Source organism: Mytilus californianus, unplaced genomic scaffold (genome assembly GCF_021869535.1).
Source record: "Mytilus californianus isolate M0D057914Y unplaced genomic scaffold, xbMytCali1.0.p SCAF_2, whole genome shotgun sequence".
Lineage (NCBI taxonomy): Eukaryota > Metazoa > Mollusca > Bivalvia > Mytilida > Mytilidae > Mytilus > Mytilus californianus.
Window position 1 is genome coordinate 11147293 of NW_026262668.1, and position 22144 is coordinate 11169436.

At 31.2% G+C, this 22144-nt stretch overlaps 1 protein-coding gene across 1 annotated transcript; it reads right to left on the reverse strand.

The window, feature by feature from the left end:
* Window positions 1-995: 995 nt before the first annotated feature.
* LOC127729235 (coiled-coil domain-containing protein 105-like) lies at window positions 996-21970 on the reverse strand. The gene is made up of 6 exons (XM_052236977.1): window positions 21438-21970; window positions 12464-12568; window positions 9288-9674; window positions 7605-7700; window positions 5103-5216; window positions 996-4612 (listed from the first exon to the last, which is right to left on the reverse strand). Exons 1-6 carry the CDS (start codon window positions 21810-21812, stop codon window positions 4427-4429), a joined length of 1263 nt encoding a protein of 420 aa, XP_052092937.1. The 5' UTR covers window positions 21813-21970; the 3' UTR covers window positions 996-4426.
* Window positions 21971-22144: the final 174 nt, after the last annotated feature.

A 22144-nucleotide genomic window follows, 5' to 3' on the forward strand; every position in this document is an offset into this window, starting at 1 on the left:
GACAAACTGTTGCAGAGGTATATTGAAGCAAATAAGTTCAAAGGGGCGTAACTCTTAGAAAAAAAAATTGAATCGTAAATTCCTGTCGATATGCACATCTACGTAGTATGTCCTTATTATCTGAAAAGGTTTCATGAAATTCTATTGTGTGCTTTGAGAGGAGTTGGGATGACAAAAGGTTGCAGTACTATATTGGGCAAATAAGTTCAAAGGGGCGTAACTCCTGAAAAAAAAATTGAATCGTAATTTCCTGTCGATATGTACATCTACGTAGTATGTCCTTATTATCTACAAAGTTTCATGAAATTTTGTTGTGTGGTTTCAGAGGAGTTGAGATGACAAACTGTTGCAGTAGTACATTAAAGTAAATAAGTTCAAAGGGGCGTAACTCCTAGAAAAAAAATTGAATCATAATTTCCTGTCGATATGCACATCTACCTTGTATGTCCTTATTATCTACAAAGTTTCATGAAATTCTATTGTGTGCTTTGAGAGGAGTTGCGATGACAAACTGTTGCAGAGGTATATTGAAGCAAATAAGTTCAAAGGGGCGTAACTCCTAGAAAAAAAATTGAATCGTAATTTCCTGTCGATATGCACATCTACGTAGTATGTCCTTATTATCTGAAAAGGTTTCATGAAATTCTATTGTGTGCTTTGAAAGGAGTTTCGATGACAAAAGGTTGCAGTAGTATATTGGGCAAATAAGTTCAAAGGGGAGTAACTCTTGGAAAAAAAATTGAATCGTAATTTCCTGTCGATATGCACAACTACATAGTATGTCCTTATTATCTAAAAAGGTTTCGTGAAATTCTGTTGTGTGGTTTGAGAGGAGTTGCGATGACAAGAAACAGGACTGACGGACTGACGGACGGACAGACAGACAGACGGACAGACAGATGGACGGACAGACGGACGGACAAACGGACGGGTCAAAAACATTATACCCTCCGCAACTCGTTGCGTGGGGTATAAAAAAACTATAACACTATTAAAACAGTGGTTGATGCTTTATTTTTTATTAGCACTCATGATAACAATATTTGTGTGCATAAAATATCTATCTCAAACAACAGATCTGGTGAACATACAAGACAATGAAAGACAAACTAATACTGATCAACATCTAGCAATGGACTGTAGGTTCTGAAACAATGGTATAATGTTCAGGATTAGGCTATCAAAATACTCAACAGTTCAGGTCTAATTTGGTAAAGAACTAATAGTTGACTTCTTCTGTTTTATACATGTCACCTAATTACTAATTCAAAGTATTCTGCATAAGATTGAAATAAATTGAAACTTGATGCTAATTCTTCAAATCCAGACACTTTTATGAGTTTGCCAACATCTATGCATAAAATTATCTTACTTGTCAACAATATGTTTGTTTTGCAATTTCAGTTGTTTTTTGCATTTTTTACAATTTGAATCTTTTCCTTCACCACCAATCTTTGTATGAAGACATATTTCTATAGACTGGATATGTAATATAAAATGAAACATAAAAACAGACTTGTTTCAGAACCTACAGTTGAACATTATATACTGAGCCTTAAAAACTGTACATGTCTTCGCTACTAAATAAACAATGCCCAGTATAACTTTTCATATACTGACAAAAATACTGTTTCTTTAATCTACATGTAAATATGTATTTCTTTTGATTATTTCTGAGATTCTAAGTGGGTTCACTGGGGGAAATACAAGAATAATAAAATATATATTTTCAAACTTCTCAATAATTTTTTTCCAATATTAAAATCAATGTGATTGGTATATAAATATCTGATATACTTTATAGGTAACTAGATTAATATTGATCATTATGGAACCATTTGTTAAAATCAAGCATTCCAATTAGGCAAGACGAAAGGCTGCAGTTATTAATTAATCTACCCTGTTTAAATCTTCATGTTACAATTTAACTTTTGCTTATCAATGAGGAGAGATATAAAGTCCTTATAACTTCCCAAAACTGATCCTCGATGTTATAACATTCATAACCAACATTTTGTTCAATAAGAGGATTTGAGCAGATCACAAATCTGTTATCTTATAACAAACGGTCAATATCAAAGTTCATTGATGCATTTGAAAGATGTATACAGCACATCAATTTATGGGAACCAATTCAGAATTTGCATATTTTATTGAAAACAATGTTTTAATTCAAACTCATTTTGAGGGTATATCCCTCAAATCCCCTATAAATCTTCCTCAGTACCTTACAACTGTCTCTCAAATCCCCTTTAAATCTACACCAGTTACTAACAACTGTCCCAAAATTCCCTCTTAATCTACTCCAGTTACTTATAAAACTTAAGCTGTTATTATCTCTCTCCTTTATTCGAAAAAAAATAAACAAGTAAAAAACTTTGATATAAAAAAGTAATATGAGATATTAATAGGTTAAATTTCAGATTATTTTAAAATTTGTGGTTTGAACAATATTTAATTTTGGGGACATATTTGATTTTTCATGGTTTTAATTTTTACTGATAATAAGGTGTCAAAACAATATGAATCTTGTAATTCAAAATAGTTTGTTTTGTTATAAATAAATAACAATTAAATGTAAAAGGTGCATATTTATAATATTATGTATTCAAAGCGTGTATAAAGCTGATCATATGTACTAAAGCAATGTTTGTTTCAATATGAACATATATATATAATGCCTGTAAATATTTAAAAAAGCTTTAATAATTTGTTAGGTTTGTAGAAAAAATTGGAAATCTATAACTAATGCTGAAGTGGAATTTTTAATGTACCGGTAGAGTCATTTGAATAATACTGTTCTAAGGTGTGTTGTTTTAAACCATGACACAACATGATTGCTCAAAAGAAGATAATTTCTGTTCTAAGGTGTGCTGATATAAACCATGACCCAATACAATTGAAAACAAAAGATAAATACTGTTTTAAGGTGTGCTGATAAAAACCATGACACAATACAATTGAAAACAAAAGATAAATACTGTTCTAAGGTGGCTAATATAAACCATGACACAATCTGACTGCTTAACAGAATATCGATACTGTTCTAGTGTGTTGTTTAAACCATGACACACTATGACTGCTCAACAGTAAAAAAATACTGTTCTAAGGTGTGCTGATATAAACCATGACACAAAATGACTGCACAACAGATTTAAAAAAGAAAAAATATCACAGACAGCCAAAAAATATTACAATAAAGAATGTAAAACAGACCACAGCTGACACTCAGATGGTTTTATTTTCTTGCAGGAATACTGTTCTTAAGTGAGCTAATTACAAAAAATAATCAGCAGTTTATCTACGTAAAACATGTAAAATACTAACAAATAACAAAACAAATAAAATACTGTAACAAATATACATATTATCACAGCAACAATAAACAACAAACTATATTTTTTCTGTCACATTTTGGAATATTGGATTAACCATACATGTATTTGTATTATTGTCTCACATTTTTCATTAATCCAACATTTTACACTAAAACTGTAAAATTTACCACAATTTCTTCTCTAAAGACTGGAATGGTATACTGCAAACACTTATCAATAATTTATAATGTTCATTATAATACAACTTTATCATACAAAATACATAATACAGATAATAAAATCTAATATAAGCAAAAAAATTCCAACATGTGACAAAAACTTTACTTTAAGACTAACAGCGTGAACTTTTGAGCAAAATGGTTTTATAAGATGAAAAATATTGATGTGATGAAGTGCTATATGTTATCATGCTTCAAATGATAGAAAAATAATACTTCATACTAAAGTCCCTGATCCCTGTGTTAAAATTCATGTCAACATAATCTTCACCCTTTTTGAAACAAACAAACAGTTATCATATTGTGTGTATTTAGCATTTTCATTACACATACTTTAAGAGATTAAAAAAAAAAATGAACATTGTAAGTTTTAATGAAATATTGTGGTAAAAAATTCAAACTGTGCTCTTATTAACAAACATTTAACAAAACTCTTTAAATATTAAATGTCTTCAAATACACATTTATAAACTAAAATACCTGTCCCTATACTGTGAATTCATTTTATTTTCTGGGTACCAATTTTAGTGAATGGTGAAAAAATTGTATTTTCATGGATATTACATTAGGTGGCTTTGAAATATACACTCAACATAAAAGCCTTATAAGGTTTTTGTATTTTGTTGAACAATTAGATTCATGGTTTAACCATACCAATATTATCCATGAAATTTAATAGACTCCGAATAATAATAAACTTACAGTATATCATAAATAGGACTTGGACGGAATCATTTAAAAAATAACAATTACTAAAATTTTGATTTCATAACAACAAACGCATCATGCATAAAAAATAGTGTTTATAATATTTGAAGCAAATATTTAGCATTTAAAAAAATTCTATAACAAAATGTAACAGTTGTTGCACTAGAATGCCTCTCCAAGTGTCCATCTATGGTTACTTTTGCTTCGTCGCATTCTAATAATACTTCCGTCAATTCCAGCAGCTGCACTCTTACTCTTTATATCGTTACGCAATTTCAGCTGTGTTAGTCTAAGGAGACCAATATTTCTACTGGTAGCTGTGAGTGACTGTAGCAATCCATCACCTCCCTGAAAACATAAACAAAAGTACTGACATACTTGTTCATGGCATATAATAAGTAAATAAGTAAATGCAATCTGTGTAAAAATTACTGACTAAATCATAGAACTGGCACAATAGTAGCTGTAAATAACTATGACAAGCTAATAAAGGAGATGCAAGTCTTATAACAAAGAACCAGCATTTTGAACAAAAGTAACTGTACCTGTAGGAATTGATTGTTGGTGTTTATTTGCCACTTTCAGTACGCTTGGCTATATCATGGTCACCAATTTTTATTGGTATAGGAAGCCAGAGTACCCTAGCAGAACCACAACATTCAACAGGAAAACTGGCAATCATAGGCATTCAAGATTTGAGTCAAAACGCACCTTGCCACAAGCAGGGTTCAAACTCACAACCTGAGTGTTGACAGTCTAGTATCATCACTGTATATGAACTACTTATACCAATCGGTAGCTGTGTACCAGGATGATAAATTTACACATGCACGCTTACCCTTATTATTTCCTGTGCTTCTGGTAGCTGTGTGCCAGGATGTCTCTGGAATACTCTGACCATTGGACGGTCTAATCTCTCTCTTGTTGATAAGTCTGAACTAGCAACTGGACCCTATATAATAGAATGATATAATTGTGAAAACTTTTTAAACAGTCTCATGATATAGTAAGCACAACAAAATGATAATGATAACAGCAACTAGATGGAAACATAAAACATCTGCGGGAAAATGTTTTGTCTGTTTCACAAAAATCTATGATAATACCTGGTGGTCAGATATTGTTAATGTAAACCACTACAATGTAGGCCTTAAACATGATCATTTATCAATCAGACATTGCATACTTACTAGAAAAAGTTTTATAACAGTATAACATTAACATAGTTATTGATGAATTATTTTTTTCCACAGCTGCAAATTTTCCAGATGTAAATAAACAGCTGTGCCATGAGCGCATGATACGCCCGTCTTCTTGTGTGTGAATTTTTATGCAATAAGCATAAATAGTTTCTGACATACGAAAACCCTCTTTTTTTTTACAAAAAACTCAATATCTCAAAATTAAATTTTGAATCAAAACCAAAAAGTATACAGATCTTTAGATTAATATAACTAAGAAGTGTGTAAAATTTTAAGCAATAATCATAAATCGTTTTTGAGATACGGCGCGACATGTGAAAACCCCCCTTTTACAAAAAAAAATCAATATCTCAAAAATAAAATTTTGAATAATCACCAAAAAGTATACAGATCTTAAGGTTAATATAACTAAGAAGTGTGTAAAGTTTTAAGCAATAATCATAAACTGTTTTTGAGATACGGCGCGACATGTGAAAAACTCCTCCCCCTTTTTTAACAAAATACTCAATATCTCTAAAATAAAATTTTGAATCATCACCAAAAAGTATACAGATTTTAAGATTAATATAACTAAGAAGTGTGTAAAGTTTTAAGCAATAATCATAAATTTTTTTTGAGATACGGCGCGACATGTGAAAAAAAACACACACCTGTTTTAGTTACTAAGTCCCGTAACTCAAAAAGTTTTAATCTTATTTTCACCAAAAAGTATACAGATCGTTTGACCATCATAAGAAACAACTATGTTAAGTTTCATGAAATTTGGATAAGTCATTCTCAAGTTACGGTGCGACATGTTTACGCTGGACAGACAGAGGGACACCGGACATTTGTATACCATAATACGTCCCGTCAAAAATTGACGGGCGTATAATAATATGTTTTGAGATTCTGCTATCAAAGTAAGAACTGATCAAATCAATGGAAAATTGATCAGACAGACAATGCTCAAAAAATTTGACAACCTATGAATGTTCATATTTTCGAAACAGTATATTAATGATGTTATAACAGCTAATATTACAAATGAAAAAAAAAATGATGTAACATAAACAGCATGAAATATATTTGTAAGAATCAGGAAGTTACTGAAACATAGTGGACAAAACTTTAAACAAAAAAAAAATCACATTCAAAAGTAGTAAATATTGTTTTATATATTGTTTAAATACTACTTAAATAAAATACAAAACAAAACATTATTTAATTCAATTCAATAAACTTTATCATTCTTTCAACATTATAGCAAATACCACCTGATTCTTACAAACATTAACAACATATAAATAAAACAGAACAATTAACAAATTAGAATATAGTTATAATGTAAGAACCTTTATTATATTCATCAAGAGTTTATTTTCCTGTTGATTAAAAAAAAAACATTCCTTGTTACATATAGATTCAGCAAATTAAAGAATATTGTATTAAGTGCAATTGTTTCAAAATTATATTTTTATGATCAAAGCCTTAGTTTGAAACTCAAAATATATGTAAAATATTGGGAAATATATTTGCTGTTTAATTTTTATTACAGCTTTCAAAAAATGAGAATAATGTTTAGGACTGCAGGTTTTCAAACAGTCCATGCCCAACAATAATGAATTTAGATTCCAAAGTATCAATCACCTCATTATGAATCATTTTTCATTTTGAATTAAATTAACAAAAAGTAGACAAGTTGAAAAGGTCAGTAAACCTACAATCAAGCAGACATGTCTTTCCTCGTGATGTTTTCTTCAAATCTTTATACTTTTTTGTCCATAGGGTCAATTGCAAAATGCCTAGGTACTGACATGAAATAAAATGCCTTTCTTTAAAAAATTCTCAATAAAAAAAAATTTGAAACTATTGAGATAAGAAACAATCACAGTTGAACTAAGGTGGATTTGACTATTCTTATTAGACCCCTTTTGGTCATATAGCATGTATAGATCCTTAAACTTTCAAGTATTTAATCATCCTCAGCTTTCACATTTTTGGATTTGAATGTTCCAAGTGATGAAGGTTAATCCAGAAAAGTGCTTCTAATACACCAATTTTATATAATGCTATTTTCCTTTTTAAGGAAATTTCAATTTTCCAAAAACAGTTGGTTTGGTACAAAAAATATGACTGAAGTTTATTATAACACCTACCAGTGTATAACTCCTGGCCTTATCTGTGGCATCATACCATCTCTGTGCTCTGTGCATACCATGACGGTTCTCTCCAAAGCTCACACCAAGATGTTGCTGCAATATTAATATAGCATTAATAGGAAACAGATATTTAAAATTTTACAATTTATTCAATAAATTTGATTTAAATTTAAATCTCTGATTTCTGTCATAAAACTTCAAGACTTCTAATTATTCATTACCAATATTTATCTTATATGATTGTAAAGAATACTGGACAATAATGTCCTGAGTAGTATATCATTTTGCATAAAAATGCAAGTGAAAAATTATATATGTGTATTTAAATTCATGCAATAACTTTTTAATTGTACAGCAAAACTTTTAAATCAAACGATAAACAGATCACACAGATAATAAAATGGGGTTACTTTTGTAAGTTCCCCTCACCAAAAAAGGTTCCCCATTTATGATTTTTCTTATTACTGAAATCTTGTGTGGTTTAAATGAGTTTGAACCTTTCTATATAAATTTGAAGTGGATCTGACATAAAATGTAGGTGCTAACATGGGGACAAGAAATTACACAAGCTATTTCAACAAGTCCTCTTGCAAAAAAAAGTTATCCCATTTTAATTTTTTTGACTATCAAACTTATCCATAAATAAGAAGATCAAACAAAAAAGGAAGGAGCTGCCATGGTGAAATTAAAATGAGAACATACAGACTTGTTAAAAACCATTATTCAAGGCATATATAAACATAATTGCAGTATTTTATATCTTTATCCAAAATTAAATTTACTGATAATTACGAGTAATTTCAAATGAAAAACTAAATCTTTTTCACTCAGCCATAGCCTTTTAAATTTTTTTTTAATGATTTAATGACTGATCAACGCGATGAAAATGCATGTTTTGTATATAAACAACCATTTAATATATAAAATTAACAAAATGGATATATTCTCCTTTGAATTATTTCACATTTTATCATACCAGGGCCTTTTATAGCTTACTGTAAGGTATTGGTTTTACTAATGTTGAAGGCTGTACTGTTGACCTTTTATTGTTCACAACTTTGTCCTTTGGTCTTTATGGAGAGTTGTTTCATTGGAAATCATTACACATCTCATTAATTTTATGTGTCATAATTATGTCTCAATTGCAGTTATATAATATTGTGCAGTTATTATTTGTGATGGAAAAGCACCTTATCATAAATAACACTTATAATGGTTATCAAAGTTATGATGTAATATTCGGCTGGTGGTTATTTATTTTGGATAATCAAGTTTTTAAAGTACTTTGTTGAAGGATTTATAATGAATATAATTCACTACAAAATTACTACATGTACATTTATGAGAACAATTGCAGTCATGAGGGTTTTTTACTATGAAACAATTACTTGGCTACGAAAAACTCTTCCTATCAAAACCAGCCAATTAACTCATGTGATCCTTTTTACCGTTGCCAACTTTGATACAATATCAAATATGAATAAAAGGAATACAATTCATCAATGTAACAGCAACCAAACAAATAAGCTCTGACATAAAAAACATGAAGAGGGCAACATACAATCTTCAGAAAGCATGTATGTCATAATATATGCTGCAAAATATGATATGTTAATTGTTAACCTATCACTTCATTTGACAAAATTACCTAATAGTTTAGCATGTTTAATAGTGATGTACCTTGAGTGTAACAGTCTCTGATAACTTCTGTGTCAATCCATCGTTTACAGACTTGTGTGCAGCTTTCTGTAATTTATCAGTTCTATCAATGGCTTCCCTCAGTTCCCGTCTAAGGTATGCAGATCTAGCCCTTGCATCGTCAGCATCAGCCAATGCCTGATCTGCTTCAGGAGTGAATGGACCCAAAGGATCAGGTAAATTTGAATAATTCATGCGTGAATATCTGCCATCTTGGACACTCTTACTACGACGCATACCTGAGCTGGACATGTTGGACATCGCACTGTTGACATTTGTGATGGAGGACAATGAGTGGTTAAGGAGGTCAAGAACACGGGATCTTTCTTGTAAGACAGCAAATAAACGTTTTCTGGCAGCATCTAATACCTAAAAAATAAAATTGAAATTTTAATAATGATTGAACAACAAGCAGATACAGGTACACAAAGTTTAATACACAATCTTATTTCTTTCTTATTTTTCTTCCCACACAAAATATTTAATTTTATTACTTCCTTAGAAATGTGAAATAATCCTAATATGGATGTCATATGGCGTTATCATCTTTAAAAAAAAATTAAATCTAAGAGACATTGAAGGTGATTATTTCTGAGTGTACCATTTATTTTGGTTCCATATACTTTGACATTTTACTGTATAATGAAATCACTGGTCCAGAGATACACTTATTTTCTACTGAATAGATCATGTTTACTAAACTTATAGTATTGACAGAATAATCATATCAACAATATCCTTTATTGACACTAAGATAGCATTATGATATAGGGATGGGAGATAACTCTCACTTTCCTTGTTTCGTTTTGTAACTCTTTTCTACCATGAAATAGTGACTTACCTTAGATAAACATTTCCTGTAATAATCTATTAGTTACATGTCAAAAGAAAGGTATTATGTGATGAGAGTAAATAAGAAGTTTTGTATGTTTTTAACAAGAGTGCACATGCTGAAATGTCTCACCTGCTTTACTGACCATTGATTTTATGTTAAAGTCTTAAAGATAAAAGCATCACAGAAACTCAGGTCAGATAAATGCTGTCAGACAGAAATATACACCTTACAATTTTTTATACACAAAATAAACTGAACATTGACCAATGAACCATGAAAATGAGGTCAAGGTCAGATGATACCTGCCAGATAGACATATACACCTTACAATCATTCCATACACCAAATTATAGTTGACCTATTGCTTATAGTACTTGAAAAACAGACCAAAACCCAAGAAAAACTTAACACTGACCAATGAACCATGAAAATGAGGTCAAGGTCAGATGAAACCTGTCAGGCTGACATGTACCCATTACAGTCATTCCATACATCACATATAGTTGACCTACTGCTTTTAGTATTTGAGAAATGGACCTTATCATGTAACTTTAATCTTGATCACTGATCCATGAAATGAGGTCGAGGTCAGGTGAACCCTGTCTGACGGACATGTAGACATTGCAAGGAACCCATTTATCAAATATAGTTATCCAATTACTCATAATAAGTGAGAAATTCACATGACAAAAAAACTATTTTTTTAAGCAGTCACTGAACCATGAAAATGAGGTCAAGGACATTGGACATATGACAGACAGAAACTTCATAACATAAGGTATCTGCATACAAGATATGAAGCATCCAAGTGTTCGACCTTCTGAAATATAAAGCTTTATACAAATAGTTTAAGCTGCCACCGTATAGTAATACATGTACCTATGTCTCGCATTCTGCGACTTTCGTCGCAGGCCACACAAAAATCAAATCCTCTAATTGAAACCTAATGAAAGGTCAAGAGACAGGTATTAAATGAGGAGAGTAAATAAGAAAATCTGTATAGCTTATCAAATCCACAAACAGCTCATGAAAGGTCAAAAGAAAGGTCTTATACGATGAGTGTAATTAAGAAGATCTGTAAAGCTTACTGTGTATTTTAAAAATCCACAAATAGCTCATAAAAGGTTTAAAAAGAGGTCTTATACAATGAGAGTAATTAAGAAGATCTGTATAGCTTACTGTGTATTAAATCCACAAACAGCTCATGAAAGTTTTAAAGAGAGGTCTTATATGATGAGAGTAATTAAGAAGATCTGTATAGCTTACTATTAAATCCAAAAAGAGGTATCATGATGAGAGTTACATTAATAAGTGCTTTACATCTGATCAAATCTAGTCACCTTATTTCTAGAGAGGTATGGCATAAAGATAAGAGTATTGTTACTGTTATCTTCGTTGATCCTACAGACTGTCATGTTTAACTTCCAAACAGCTTACAGAAACTTCACATTAAGATGGTCATTGTTACATGAAAGAACATGTTGGACATCAAGTTATTCTCTCATTTCACTACATTTTGCTATGCAATTTGTATTAAAACTATGATTTAGCCAATTGTGTGAAAACTGAATGCCATTAAATTAGTAATCTGTAAGACGAAGTATAGCTCATTAGAATAACTATTTTGGTAAGATTGTCAAGAGACAACAAAAAGGTATGATAAAGATAAGCCATGAGTAGGAAGTTTTGTATAGCTTATTTATTTTATTAGAATCAATATGGTATATAAAACTTTGCAACAATACTCCATTTTTTTATTTTCAACTTTCCAATTTTTTGCCAAAAGGGAACAACTCTTAAGTAAGGCAGACTGTATCCCTGTCTGTGCAAACATTATGGAAGAAGCATGTTCTAATGTACTTTAAATGAGTCTGTTAAGAATTTTCATTCCATAATGGCATATTTTGCAATTCCCTTTTTACCATGAATGTGCGACAAAAAATTTAAGAAGTCAAAATTATTTTCAGATCCTGCACAACTGTCATTTGCATACATTTAAGATACCATGTTCATGCCACTTTCTTTTTTTAGACAGGGACAGCTGTTTGTCCTTAGTAGCAGTAGTTTTCCTTTCCAAAAAATTGAAAACAAAGTTTGTAACTTTTTTTCAACTGGAGAAATAATTTACCTAAAAATTTAGGTAAATTAAAACCTGTACATAAAGGCCAAGTAAAGCTGACCTTGTAAGAAAAGGTGACCTTTGAATTTAGGTTCAAAATGCATAGGTATTACAGGGAGACAAGAGATTGACCTGACACCACAGGTGAATGCTTTATAGAGGTGACCTTTATAAGGTTTACTTTGACTGTATTTGTTTACTTACTAATAATTGTTGCTGAACAGATCTGAGCTGAGCTTCTAATGCCTTTTTACAGTTGATCAAATGTGCTTTTTCTGCATTTAATAAATCATCTGCACCATCATGTCCCTGAAAAAAAACCAGAAATGATGTGGTTATAGATATGTGTCAATAATAAATGATGCTTCAAAATTAAACCTCATTTTCAGGTTAAAGATGTTCATTTAAAGCTGTTAAAATAATCATTGTCAAGCTACTTCATTTCAGCTGTAAGACAGGACATAACAACTCAGTGACCAGACTATTGCATTTGCAGTGTGATGACGAGACAATTTTCTGGCAAGCACAGAACTAAAAGGTTCAGAATTGACTAAGTGATAGTTTACAAAACCTCTATGTTTTTTGTAAAGTTTAAAATATCATCAGTATTACACCTAGAGACAGCAAATATATCAGAAGTTCACAGTATTATAATGCAATAAACATCTGAATTGACATACAACTATAAAATATATATGTCAGAATCATATTAAATGTACATTTGTATAAAGTTACAGATGAACTTGAATGGAATGTGTATTGAATTAAAGTAACTTAAAATTTCTCTTTAATAGGCAAAGAGTGTAATGTATAAAAATAACTTTGTACATTCATCAATAGGAAACCAAACCTTTGTTGTATAGCCATTTAAATTAGGGGTAAAATGGTAGTAAATATTTGGTGTCAAAATTCAATATTTCTTTAATTAATGGAGAAAAGTCCTATATAACATTCTACATAATACCAGTTATACTTGTGAAATGATTTAAAGACAAGTTCAATAAAATAATATACCGGTATTGGTTTTATAATTGGGTGCAAGTGTTACTGAAAATCCATATTCTTCATGTAATATATAGCAATAAGCTATGCTATTGTGTCCATTTATTCTACTTCTTACTAATATTGTATTATTTTAATCTTCCACTGCAGCTTTTCCACAAAACAACTGACATGAAATATTCAGCTTTAAGGGTGCCGTGAACATTGGGTTTTTAATTTCTAATAAAGTGCAAAAAAAACCAAATTAAATGTGAACTAATTCCCCCTCCCAACCCAGGTTTGCAATGTATAGTCTGTAGAAACTTTAGTATAATAATAAATTATAAAAATATAAAAATTAACCCTTCAGTATATATGCTAAAACTGTTGGAATAGAATATTTCACACATTTCTCAAAACTTCTCTCTATTTGTTATATACAGTGTAACCTGTGTTATCCGACACACTGGGGGACCAGAAAAAAATGTTGGATTAAGCAGGGTGTCGGAATACTCAGGTTTTTCTGCGAGAATATGCATATTTTGGGACCAGATAAATGTGTGGGTTAATGCAGGATGTTTGAATACTCAGGAGTCGGATTAGGCAGGTTACACTGTATATGGCAAAGCCTACACGTCTAGAGATGGGATAATGCACAACATTTACATAATTTCTGACTTACATTATATGGTTACAAAACTCACATAATAATATATAAATAATCAAGAAATACTAAAAATACAGGAAGACTTAACTCCAATGACAACCTATGTCAAGAATTTTTCTTCTCAACTTAAACAGTTTGTTCAAATAAATAAAACTGCTAATTTAATAAAATTATTCAACAAGTGTTTTGATTCAATGTTTACAAACATATAAGTATTCCCCTGCTAAGTTCAACAACTCATATGAATGCAATAAAATACTCTGACATCTCCCCTTACATACAAAAATGACATAAGATATTTAATATTACCCAACTACTATCAATAAACACATAAAAAGAATAACAAAAATAATAGCAACAAGAACCCTTCTCAACTTTAACTTTTTGGAACCCAGTCAAAATATATATGTTCCATTTAAAGCCTATTAAATCTCTATCACACAGTAGCTAGTTGAAACAAACTGTTATCTGATAAAAAATATCTGTGTTGGTCATTCACAGGCTGAAACAGAGCTACATTGTATGTAACACATCTTCCTATTAAAAATTTTAATTTGTCAATTTTTAAATAGTCACACCCGTATTCAATACACAACTCCTTTAACTTTTTCATATCAAATTACTGAACACACATTGTTACATGTAGCTAATAAAAAACATATAAAAATCTAATGACCAATTTGATATTATTCAAATACCTGGAGCACAGATACATTCTGTTGTCCCTAAGTTTGAGTGTCCTGAAGTACCATGTAGGATATATATGCTGGTTGACTAACTTATTCATAAAATTTTCAAAAGTGTGTCATTCATTATTCGCAATAACATAGCAAAAATTCAGTAAAATATATATGCAGGCAGTCAGAAAAAAGCAGACACCTTTTTTTTATTTTTAAGAAATGATTAGAAACTTTGGAAAAAAATTATATAACAATGCTGCTCAGACACATCAAAAAGATTTAAACTTTAACTTAATTTTTAACTGCATCCAAAAAAATAATTTTACATAAGCATACATTATGGAGGTCATAATTGTGAATCCTACAATATTTGACAGATTAATAATCTTAAATAGATCCTCTTTTTTCTAACCTAAATTCAATTTCTAATGTTACCAATATTTACTTTTATATTTTCCAAATCAATTAATGGAACTGAATACTTTTGCCCATATTGAAATGATTTCTGTCAATAATATTGCTCGTGTATTAATTTAATAAGGCTTAGAGTAATACAGAAGTTCAATGATTTCTTTAAATTGGAGATTTTCAAAATCTAACATTATACAAATTGTTATCTATATAATTGGATTTTTTTTTCTTGAGATCAAAATACCAACTGATAGACATTTCAAAATTAAATTTATAGAAACTCAGAATTTATAATAATTTCCATAAAATTTAAAGGTTTTCTTCAGATTCACGAATTATAAAGAAAATTGTGTTATCTTTTCCCTGTACCACAAATATTGACTTTTTTACATTCAAAATTGTTTAACTATGGTCCTGGGATGAGACATCTCTGACAAGGGGCATAATTGTTCATGATCATGTTTAATTTTTAATCTCCATTGAGTAAATCCAAATTAGGATAAAATTGGTAGAACTCTTGTTAATAATTAAGATCATTTTCTAATTCATAAGTAATCAAGCGTTTAGCTTGACCAAAATATACAGGAATCATCATTGAACTGAAACATACATGTACATATATGTCATAATTCATTGTTTAGAAATCAAAAGGAGAAATTTGACTGCCGGTAATTACCGTTTGTAATGGAAAATGAAAATAAAAACAGATCATTGAATTTCCATCATGTCCATTATTAAAATGTTTTTAAACAATCACACCATTTTGGACAGGTGTACGCTTTTCAAACTATTACCCCTGGAAAATGTGAATGTTATTCAAATTTAATGAGAAATAACTTTACTAGAACTCTTCCATTTAAATATTTAATGCACATCCAATTTTATCAACTTTCTTTCTTACAAACAGGGGTATAAATTGTTTGATTGATTGTAATTGCTTTATGTCATGTATGTCTAGAAGAACAAAACTTTTAACAAGTAAGTTCTGTAAAATCACTCAACCAGGATGGCGGGCTGTTATTTTGCACTGACTGAGGAAAAAGAGGATATGTTAAAAGGGGTCAAGAATTTTTGACAATCAACTCAAAGACCCATCAAAAAGTTGCAGCAAGTGTTCTTTCTTGTGCAAAGAAATCTGCACCCTTCAAACACATGGCATTGGATTAAATGTTCTGAATCCAACTGGAATGTCGGTATATTTATACATTCCAAACAGCCAAAAAATAACTCCCTTAGCAATAGTTGTACTACAAGACAGAAGACCATGGCCAGGTGACCAATGTATATGTTATTACCCCTGGTTATGGCATACCGTATCTCCCAGTAACAATTCATAACCTGAAATGTGGTCTTCAAACTTGTTTATTTGATTGAGTTTTCATTCAGAAAAAATCTTAAATTATAAATTTTACCCTGGTATAATCAGGTATTGCCCTTTACCTTAATATTACAAGATAAGACATAAAAAATATAAAAACACTTTCATAAAGCGTATATATGTAGGACTCAAATCTATGGTGGGTTCCAGATCTATGGCAAATTCCTAATCTATGGTAAAAATGATGTCACAAACGCCAAATAAATCACAAATCTATGGCAGGTTTTTGTTTTCTCCAAATCTATGGCAGATTTGGATAGTACGTAATTTTCCGTCACAATTAAATAACGTCATGTAACGTTGAAGCTGCCGCTGACAGCGACGGTTTTGTTATACAAAAGGAAAAGGAAAAGATCAAAAAGTAAGTTTGCAAGGATCTAAATCAACCTTAATTCAGAATTGTTGTTGTTTCTATCCTTGATGCCTTCTTCTCGTGTTGCTGGTGTTGCCCTCACCCTTAATTGTACGAGCTTTTATTGTGCATTTTGGTTTGCTTTTTGCTGTTTTATGTAATGTTTTGTATCCCTATGATCTCTTAAATTTTCTATTAGAAGTAACAAAACGTAAATTATTTTGACATCTATATAACAGTGACTACCTGGACTGTTATAGCAAATAATCTTTCTTGAGATTCAGTGGAGAGAAAAAAATATGTCATAGATTTCTTATAGATATTAATAATATTAATGTTTTCCCCGCTATAAATATGCGAATAACTGTACTGTTGGAGAAATAAGGATTTTATTTTATAATGTCAGGGGTTGGAGGCGAGTCAATGTTCATGACAGGACTTACATCGTCATCAGTCAAACACAATTTAAATTATCTAACGCTCAAAGTCAAATAGATATTTGTTAAAAATTCAAACTACATTTTGTGTTGGTTAAATAATGGGTCAAGCATGCAGGTACCATGCACAGAGTAGAAAATACTTATCCTTCCGGGGCACATGATTTCAACCCTAAAGTCTGTGTTCATTTTACAAACGGTTATGGATATGCTTCCTAGTAATAGTCATATTTTATTTTTCTTTTACAATGTACTGGTTTTTACTTAAAAGCAGCTCTTTCGCTACCTTTGGACATTTCGACCTCGAAATCATTGATCATTGGTCAGATATATACTGACTGGTCCGACCTTTGCAGAAAATCTGTCATTGATTTGAAATCTAGAAATCCGCAATAGATTAGGATACTGAAAAAAAGTTGCCTTAGGTTAGGAAAATAAAAAAACACTGCCATAGATTAGGGTTCTAAAAAAACAGCCATAGATTGGGAATGGCATGACGTCATATTTACCATAGATAAGGAATCTGCCATAGATCTGGAACCCACCATAGATTTGAGTCCTACATATATACTAACAAGGGAATCATAACCATTATCTAGAATGGTTAATTTCATGCATCAAGTAGACAGTCAATAAGACAACATATGTCCTAACTAGAAAGCTAAGGATTCCATAATTGTATAATTCAATAATTAATGAAGTAGTAAGGTATTGATCAATTTATAAGATTCCTTTTTTTCTTAATAAAAGATAAAGCAAATAAAAAATATAAAAAGTGTTGAAAAAAAGAGTTCAATTTTTCATGTCTGTTATATTTGTTTTTTTGTAAATTGAATTGTTATAAATGAGGCCATTAGTATTTATGTTTGAATTGTTTCACGCTTTTCATGTCTGTGCTTTAATAGCTGACAATACAGTATGAGTATATGTTGTTTCTATTGTTAAAAGTTGTGCAGTGACCTAAAATTGCTGACATTCACACCATTTGATTGATCGATTGGTGTTAAATGTCGTTTTCAGCACAACTGTGCTATTCCGTGGCTGTCAGTTTTTATTGGTGGAGGAAGATGGATGTGCCTGGAGAGAATCATCAATCTTCGATGGTAAAACAGACAATCCTAGTCAATAAGGACTGGAGTTGAATGCATCTGCCATGTGCGGGATTCATGATAGCAATATACGACCCCAAAATTTTTTTGCGGTCGTATTAAAATATTACAAGGTTTATTCAATCTTACTTCTACATATAATATTGTATTAAAACAATAACTTATTAGTAAAGATATTAACAGTAGGGAAATTCTAGCTTTAAATCTTCAAAATACATAAATTGCTTTGATCTTGTCAAATTGTTTTCAAAACGTATGTGAATGTTGTATAGTTATTCTCCTGTACAATCTAATATCTAATTGTCGAACCTGCGAAATTAATATCGCGAAAGCAAGACAAAGCGATCCTAGATTCCATTGGCAGCGGTGGTGGTGTCATCATTTAGGTTCAGTCTGTGGTTAAAGTTTTTTGGACATCAATAACTTTGTCAAACCTACATGGAATTTGATGAAATATGGACAGAAGCTTGTTTATGACCAAAATACAGTATCCAGAGCAAAATTTTGAAAATATTTATTTTGATTTTTCTGTATTTTACTGATACATGGACTTAGTTTTTTTTACATTTAACAAATAGATACTAGTCTGGGGTTAAAGTTTGTTACACATCAAATACTTTGTCAAACCGTCATAGAATTTTAAGAAACTTTTTTATGATAAAGAGAGAATGTCTGAAGCACACTTTTGAAAGTATATTTTCATTTTCAGTATTTTTCTGAAAGATTAACTTTTTTACAGTTAACATTTACTGACAGTCTGGGATTTAATTTTTTTTACATGATAAGTTTGTAAACCTTCATGGATTGTTATGAAACTTGGACAGAAGCTAATCTTCAAGACCAAGAAATAGCATCTAAAGAGAAAGTTTGAATCTTTTTTAACATATTGTATTTTACTGATAAATGGACTCACTTTTTAAATCAACATTACACTTTTACACTGACAGCAGCAATCGTAGGCAAGACACAGGGTTTGGCAGAACCCCTTACAAATTGTTTTACTATCTGTACATGTATATTAACCTTAATTATTGTATTATAACCAAAAGGGATCCTCCTTATAAACTTTATTGTTTTCAAGCCCTGAGGGATATCTGCAGGCTAATGGTTGTTATTTATCACTTGTACAGGTAGACATACCTGACAGGAGAAAAGTTTGATCAAGTTTAGATGATTTAATAACTGCTTTATTTAATTAATTTTCAGCAAATGCTAATGAAATTAGATTAAAAAATTATTACAATAAAAAGGTTTAACAAGTCAGAACACATGGTTGAATTGACCTACGTAATCTGCATCCCATTTTTATAACAAGTACAAAATTTAACCCTTAATGATAAAACGGAGAATAATTTCATGCCAAAGAGGGGCACATTCATATAAAAAGGACACTTAGAGCAGCTATGGTTAAAATCATGTAATAAATAAAATTGAGAATGGAAATGGGGAATATGTCAAAGAGACAACAACCCGACCAAAGAGCAGACAACAGCCGAGGCCACCAATGGGTCTTCAATGCAGCGAGAAAATCCCTCACCCCGAGGTTGTCCACAGCTGGCCCCTAAATAAAATTGTGAACTAGTTCAGTGAAAATGGACGTCACACTAAACTCCAAAACATATAAATGAACTCAAATTAAAAAACATACTAGACTAACAAAGGCCAGAGGCTCCTTACTTGGGACAGGCGCAAAAATGTGGCGGGGTTAAACATGTTTTGTGAGATCTTAACCCTCCCCTATACCTCTAGCCAATATAGAATAAAGAAACACATAGCAATACGCACAGCAAAACTCAGTTTAAAAGAAGTCTGAGTCCGATGTCAGAAAAGGTAACAAAAGAAACTAAGCAAAATGACAATGATACATAAATGAACAAAGGACTACTAGCAGTTACTGACATGCCAGCTCCAGACCTCAATTAAACTGATTGAAAGATTATGTCTTCATCATATGAAAATCAAGTACAATCCTCTCGTGTTAGTTAAGCACTATATCAGTCTATTCAAAATCCCTTACAATGAAATTGATGAATGAAATAATCTTGATCACGAAACACTTGGTATATAAATGTCTGGGTGAAAGTTCCTCGATCAATTACATGTACATGGTTAAGTTTTCATCCATGAGGATCTCTGTAATATCTTATCTTAAAAAAATACAGGAACTATGTTGAATAGATATAAAATATCTTGGTATCACCTTATCTAACAACATGTCATTGGATACCCATAATAACAACATCACTGCTAAGGCAAATAAGATCTCTGGCTTTTTAAAAAGAAACTTAAAAATAATTATCAGAAAGAAACAAAAAGTTTGGCTTACAAATCTATATGGTACGATCAAACCTAGAATACTGTTCTTCAGTTTGGTCTCCTCACACCCAAAAACAAAAAAACAACATTGAAAAAGTACAAAGAAGGGCAGCACGCTACATAACCAACAGGTACCATAACACCAGTAGTGTCCCTTCCATGATTGACCATCTTAAATAGAAGTCACTTGAAACTGGCATAAACATCAATCGAGGAACAATGATGTACAAAATCACACACAAACTTATAGCAGTTGCTCCAAACCTTTACCTTTCACCACAGCCAGTCAAAAACACCAGATTCACCAATTCACTACAATGCCAATCATTCAGCACCATAACAGATTACTTCAAGTACAGCTTTTTTCCATTCACAGTTGTACTGTGGAATTCACTTCCACAAAACAGCATCAGCATCAACTCTTTGGATCAGTTTAAAATAGTGATCCAAAATCAGTACATTTAGATATCTATGTATACCCTGTTTGTAAATATGTACATGTAAATGTGTTTATTTTTGCACACAATTATTTTTGATAATAGCACTCATAAAATTGTTGTACTTTAATAAGTGTCTGTCTGTGGTGCGCCAACGTATATATAGTCATCAATGTGTTGATGAATCGTCGTACGATGTAGATATCTGCAAAGATATCAAAACTGACCTTGGAAGCATGTCTTGTAAACAAGTTTAAAGTTCAAGAGCTAAACTAACTTGACTTAACTATCCCTATCACTTACCCTAAGCTACATTTGTAGAATAAACTCTAGCTACATTAAAGTACCATGACCCCTAATAAAGTAATATAAAAGAAGGGCAATTACTTTCCTGTTCTGGTTTGTGTTACCTTTTCTCTTGGAGGTCTTGACATCCTGACCTCCTGACTGTCTTTATTAAGTCTGATATCTTTTCTGGTATGTTCAAGCGCTTTTTCGATAGCCTCTTTCCCCCTTGTTAGTGACTTGATTTCCTCATTTGTCTCTAGAAGACTTTCCCTGAGCTTAGCAACAACGGCTCTAACCTCACGAGTGTACCTGTGAATTTCATCGTTACTCAACTGAGAAACTGTGTCTCGCAGATGAGGCAAAGGGTCAAGGGACCTTCCAACATCACATGATTTATCACTTTTGTTGACAATAGTGTTAGAAAGTTTTATTCCTTTCAATGTGGAATTTCTCCAGGATTCTGGTCCAATTGTTGTGGCAGCTTTTGTTCCTAACATTTTTATGTAGTTAAATCTGTGACTGTTGCATACGCTAACTTTATGGACGACAAAATATTGCCACAGGCAGTGCAAAAGATTGAAAGTGTGAAGTTGTAAATCCTATGGCGTCGTCCACTTTGAAAGGTTGCTCTTGGAAACAAACTTCAAGGCAACTTCCGGTTGTCCGTAACTTCCGGATAAACCATTTTGCTTTTGATTCGTTAAAATTAGATTATAAAACTCATATATTAGACTTAAATTTGATAAATACATCATACAATAATTTTAAGGTCTTTCAGAAACATAGACAAGAAATAATCAAAGTTTTCTTATTTATACCAAAAGGGGAA

Bases quoted from the DNA above. Each gene is read 5' to 3' on its own strand.
- LOC127729235 (XM_052236977.1), bottom strand. From the start codon at position 21,812: ATGTTAGGAACAAAAGCTGCCACAACAATTGGACCAGAATCCTGGAGA. The intron at 9,675-12,463 runs GTAAGTAAACAA...TTTATTTTTTAG, and splicing joins CTGTTCAGCAACAATTATTA to GTATTAGATGCTGCCAGAAA. The intron at 5,217-7,604 runs GTAGGTGTTATA...TCTATTATATAG, and splicing joins AGGCCAGGAGTTATACACTG to GGTCCAGTTGCTAGTTCAGA.